Genomic DNA, 4,707 nt, shown 5'->3' with positions numbered 1-4,707 from the left:
AAAGAGAGTTTTTAGTAGAAAATATGTATGAATCTAGTAGATAGGTAGGGTTCTGTTGTAGTCTATGCTGGGATGAACTGCAGCACATGCAGGCAAATCCCTCAAGTCAAAAATGAGTGCCATGACGAGCAGCTTCCAAGGCCATGATGATTCCATTCCACCTTCTATTTTGCTTTGTGACTTTTTTTTGTCAAAAAAGACATGCCGGTTGAAAAGCTCCTAATATTATGCCAGATTTCTAAGACCAATACGAGTCCTTCATCCATACATGAGCTAATTAATTTGCTCCGTTCTTTTTTCCGTCCGTTGATAAAAGTAATACTAGATACAATATTAAATATAGTATTAAGGTGTATAAATTTCATACATTTATTTTAAAAAATGGCGAGGTTGATCCGTGAATTACAAATTTATCAAATTTTTTCAAAATAAATACACAAAATTTATATAATTTAAAATTGTATAAATTATTTTCCTTTAAAACTCAAAGGAAAACTAAGGTTTGAAATATCCATTGAACAGAAAAAACCAAGGCTTAATTTTTAAGATTATGTTTTGGAAAATGAAATATTAGAAAATGATTTTAAAGTTGGAATATTCTTTAAACAAATTGCTAGAGGTCAAGGTGAAGAGATGGAAGAAGGTGTTAGCTAGGGTTGCATGTATATTCAACGGACCAAAGAAATATGTACGAAACACGACAGGACTGGAGAGTTGATCATTCCTTTTTTCTTTAAAATAATAATAATGGAACCAGAATTCTTTCGAAATTCCGAGTAAAAGTTAAAGAATCCTACCTAACATTAGGTTTTATTTATTTTTAATACGACTCTCCATGTAATATTATTAATATATATACTCTAGAAATCATCAATCACTTGCTCAAAAGTTTAGCCGTATCTTTTCAAATAAATACGTACTGTTCGGACGTAACTCTTTCTTCTGTTTTGCAATATTATTGGGAGCTTTATTAATATGTGGTTGAATTATTGAATTTATAGCCACAGAAATAATTTAATAATTGGCCTATTAGGTTAAGATCATGACTACAAGTGTGTATATATATATATATATATTAGGTCCCGACGTTTGTTTTCACATATCAAATAAGATGAGTTAAAAGTAAAGTTAAAAATTAAATAAAATATTATTAGAATATATTTTTTAATATTATTTTTATTTTGAGATTTGAAAAAATTGAATTATTTATTTTATTTTATGTAAAAACTTGAAAAAATTGTAATGATTAGATGAGATGAATTGAAATAAGTTGTGAAAATAAACGAGATTAGTCTTTGCAAAGAGAAGTATACGAATTTGATCTTCAAAAAAGAAAAGAAATAACTCAAAAGAAGGAAAAATTCAAAATGGGTTATTCAAATTCTATGGCTTATTGCAAGGAGAGAAATTTCCACAAGAAAACCTTGTTTGGATTTATTGGGAAAGGCAGCCCACGTGTGAGAGAAAAATCAACAATATAGAAAATTTTTACCATCTTTATTGATCAAGTGATTATACGACAAAAGCTGGCGTTCTATCGATTGATTTATAGTTCAATTGATATGTTTATTTTAATCTCGCGAAAGAGTCTTCTCTTTATATATATAATTCAACAAAAAAGAGGTAGAATTGATCGATAGATTTCAATCATCAGTACGGGTGATGTGTATACGCCATAGAAGGATGCAAAGTGCAAGAGGCAATGCATGTTTTTAATATATTACCATGAGATTGTATGTTTTTCTACTTACATATCATGTGGAAACGTGGGTTTGAGGCTTGCCAAACAAACCCTTTCAACTTTAGAAACCCAACGTTCAAATAAGATCATTTGTTCGAAAGATGAAAACATGAGAAGCGTCTACTTCATCGATCCAAAGATGTGAAACTTTGAGTTTGGACCCATCAATGGAATTTCAATGTACTCGACTTTGTTCTTATTTGACGCAATATTTTGTATCCCACAAATAAAAAAAAAAAATTCGGCAACTTTCTTCATGCTTGAAATCATTCCCACTGGACAAGATAATATGCAAACGCATCATGACTTTGATTGGGCTAAACGGCAGCATTTTCGAGTCACACGAGCTATTTTTCCTCACCGAACAATTTGTGTGTGGGCTTAATCATCCTCTTAAGGTTCTAACCAAGAAAAATGTAAACTATTATTTGTATCACTTTATTTATTGATTGATGTTTTCATAGAGTTTAAGGTGTGAAATAATGAATAGTGACTGATAAGAAGAATTTTTTTTATTTTAAATGAAGACCATTTATGTAGAATTTAAAGCTCAATTAAATTTTTTTAATATTTTTAATAAAATAAAATAATAACAACAATTAATTATAAAATAATTATAAGAATATAATATAAAGTGGGGTTGTAAAATTTAAAAGGTTTTGAAGACGAAATTCACGTTTGTGCAATCTCTTCCAATTTTATGCGAGTGGGTACAGAAGTCGAATTGACGCCTGAAGAAGGTCTGTATCAACAGGATAGGACATGGGGAAACTGTTTTCTTGCTCCCGCTTTTATCGCTGATACATGATTCGCCGCGCTAGCTTGTGGATAGCGACATGGACTCGGTAATTTTTTTTTTTTAATTTTCTTTACAAAAAAAATAAAAAAAAGAAAGACAGACTCAAACGGAGAGAGCATAGCATATAGGAATTGGCTTGCTACGCTTTTGGCCTTTTGCACTTTTGTTCAACTCCTACTGAGGAAAAAAGCAAAGATAACAACAGAAAACAGTGGCAACTAACTTCCTATAAGAGTTACAAGAACCGCTCAAAAACCCCCCACCTCTCTCTCTCTCTCTCTCTCTCTCTCTGTGATAAATACTTGGTTCAATTTCTCAGGCTATTTACAGGAACATGGACGACCAACGCAATCCTCTTCTTAGCTGGGCTTACTACTACCAAGGAAAGGTAACGAGTTTCTTTTGTGTTGTGATTGTCTGAGGATTTAGTTGACTTTAATTTGGTTTTTGTAGTAGCAGAGGTTAATGGGTTTTCGTTCTCTTTTCCCTGCTTATAAATGCATAATGGGGTTCCTTTCTTTGCCATTTGAGAGCTAATTCCACATGGTTGATTTCTATTTCGATCATACAGACAATGGAAGAGCTCAGAACTTCTCTTTTGTACACTACTCTGGAACTTGAGCAAACAAGGTTGGCAGCTCAAGAGGAGCTTAGAAAGAGAGATGATCAGTTACTTCATCTCAAAGATCTGCTTAGCAAAGCCATCAGAGAAAGAGACGAAGCACAAGAGAAATGCCAAAGACTCCTCCTCGAGAAGATCTTATTCCAGCAACAGCATCAACAAACTGCTCCTCTTTCAGGAATTTCCAGCATTGAAGACGAACCCAGAAGAGGAATCGACTCCAACAATGGCTTCTCATCCTCAGACTGTGAGGAGAGCATTGTTTCATCTCCAATTGTTGACCCAATTCCACCTTCCAGATTGCCTCCACCACCAGCAACCCAATCTGTGCCACAAACAACAATAGAGCTAGCCCCTGAGAAGCCATTACCTGAGAAGGGTAAGCTTTTACAGGCAGTGATGAAAGCAGGTCCACTCCTTCAAACTCTTCTTCTGGCTGGACCTCTTCCTCAATGGAGGCACCCACCTCCACCACTTGAGTCCTTTGAGATTCCTCCTGTAACCATTCCTTCACCACCGCCACAACCAGAGTTCCGCCAAGACTCGTTGACTAACATTATCAGTTGCAACACCCCCACCAGCTGTGGCATCAATAGAAAAAGGGTTCTGTGTGAAGGCTCTGATTCTCCTACAGAGACGAAGTACCCAAGGCTTATAATCCAATGACAACCACTTCAAAGTAATTAATCCCCATATTTTTCATTACGATTATAAGTTAATTACTACTACAGGGTAGTGAGGATTTAATTGCAAGTTGGTTATGTAACCGATCTGGCATTTGTACAGAGGTTTGTTCTAGAAAACAAGTTATCCAGAGTTTTAACTCACTGATAGAAGAAAAAGAGCCTGCTCTAGGCTGCTTTCAGCTGGTGCTTTGAGTTTGGGTGGAGATTTTGTCTATTTTTTTCTTCACATTTTAGATTTGCCCCAAAGATGTAATAGGGGGTTTGATTTCTCTTAGCCTTGTTGCGTGATGTAAACTGGTAACTTTGATATTAGCTCAGAGTGCGCGCGCGCGCGTGCGTGTGTGGCAGGAAGCGTGGGATGGATTGCATTTCGTCAAAAATTAAGATGATGGGTGTGGAGTTGTTAGGGTTGGGAGCGGGAGGGGGGGGATAGATATGTCCAACAACCAGAAGCTCTTAGAGCCCTGCTTGTCGGGTTGAGTGGATCCCACAAATCAGAATCAGGATCTACTGCTGGTGTGATGTATGATTATATTAATGTAAGTATGATTATTGATGTCTAATCTCGTTTCTTAAAATTAATTCCCTCTGCCCTTCTCTGTTCCTAATACACTAAAGCCTCTTTTTGTCCATCTACCCCCCCTCTCTATTAATTGAGCTATTGATCAGGGTGTTAAAGTTGAAATATGGTTGCAACACTGTTTAAATCAAAGGTCTTAAAATTATTGGATATTAATTTGATTAAGTTTTGACAGTTGTGATCGCAACATACCGCTTGACAAGCTAGCAATTTTATTTTTTTGTGCATTATCCAATTATATCAAATGGATGGTACGTGATGTAAAAGCCTTTAAATAGA

At 35.2% G+C, this 4,707-nt stretch overlaps 1 protein-coding gene across 1 annotated transcript; it reads left to right on the top strand.

Moving 5' to 3' along the window:
* Positions 1–2,778: 2,778 nt before the first annotated feature.
* On the top strand, positions 2,779–4,421 carry LOC108989716 (proline-rich receptor-like protein kinase PERK10). The gene is made up of 2 exons (XM_018963436.2): positions 2,779–2,928; positions 3,112–4,421. The coding sequence occupies exons 1-2, from the start codon at positions 2,875–2,877 to the stop codon at positions 3,826–3,828; spliced, it is 771 nt and encodes a 256-aa protein (XP_018818981.1). The 5' UTR covers positions 2,779–2,874; the 3' UTR covers positions 3,829–4,421.
* Positions 4,422–4,707: the final 286 nt, after the last annotated feature.

The sequence above is a fragment of the Juglans regia genome, chromosome 14 (genome assembly GCF_001411555.2).
Source record: "Juglans regia cultivar Chandler chromosome 14, Walnut 2.0, whole genome shotgun sequence".
NCBI lineage: Eukaryota > Viridiplantae > Streptophyta > Magnoliopsida > Fagales > Juglandaceae > Juglans > Juglans regia.
The sequence above is the reverse complement of the archived record's forward strand: the minus strand, read 5'-3'. Positions and strand labels throughout refer to the sequence as shown.

Excerpts from the sequence above, each read along its gene's own strand:
- LOC108989716 (XM_018963436.2), top strand. The coding sequence starts at position 2,875 with ATGGACGACCAACGCAATCCTCTTCTTAGCTGGGCTTACTACTACCAA. Across the intron at positions 2,929-3,111 it reads CTTACTACTACCAAGGAAAG|ACAATGGAAGAGCTCAGAAC; the intron begins GTAACGAGTTTC and ends TCGATCATACAG.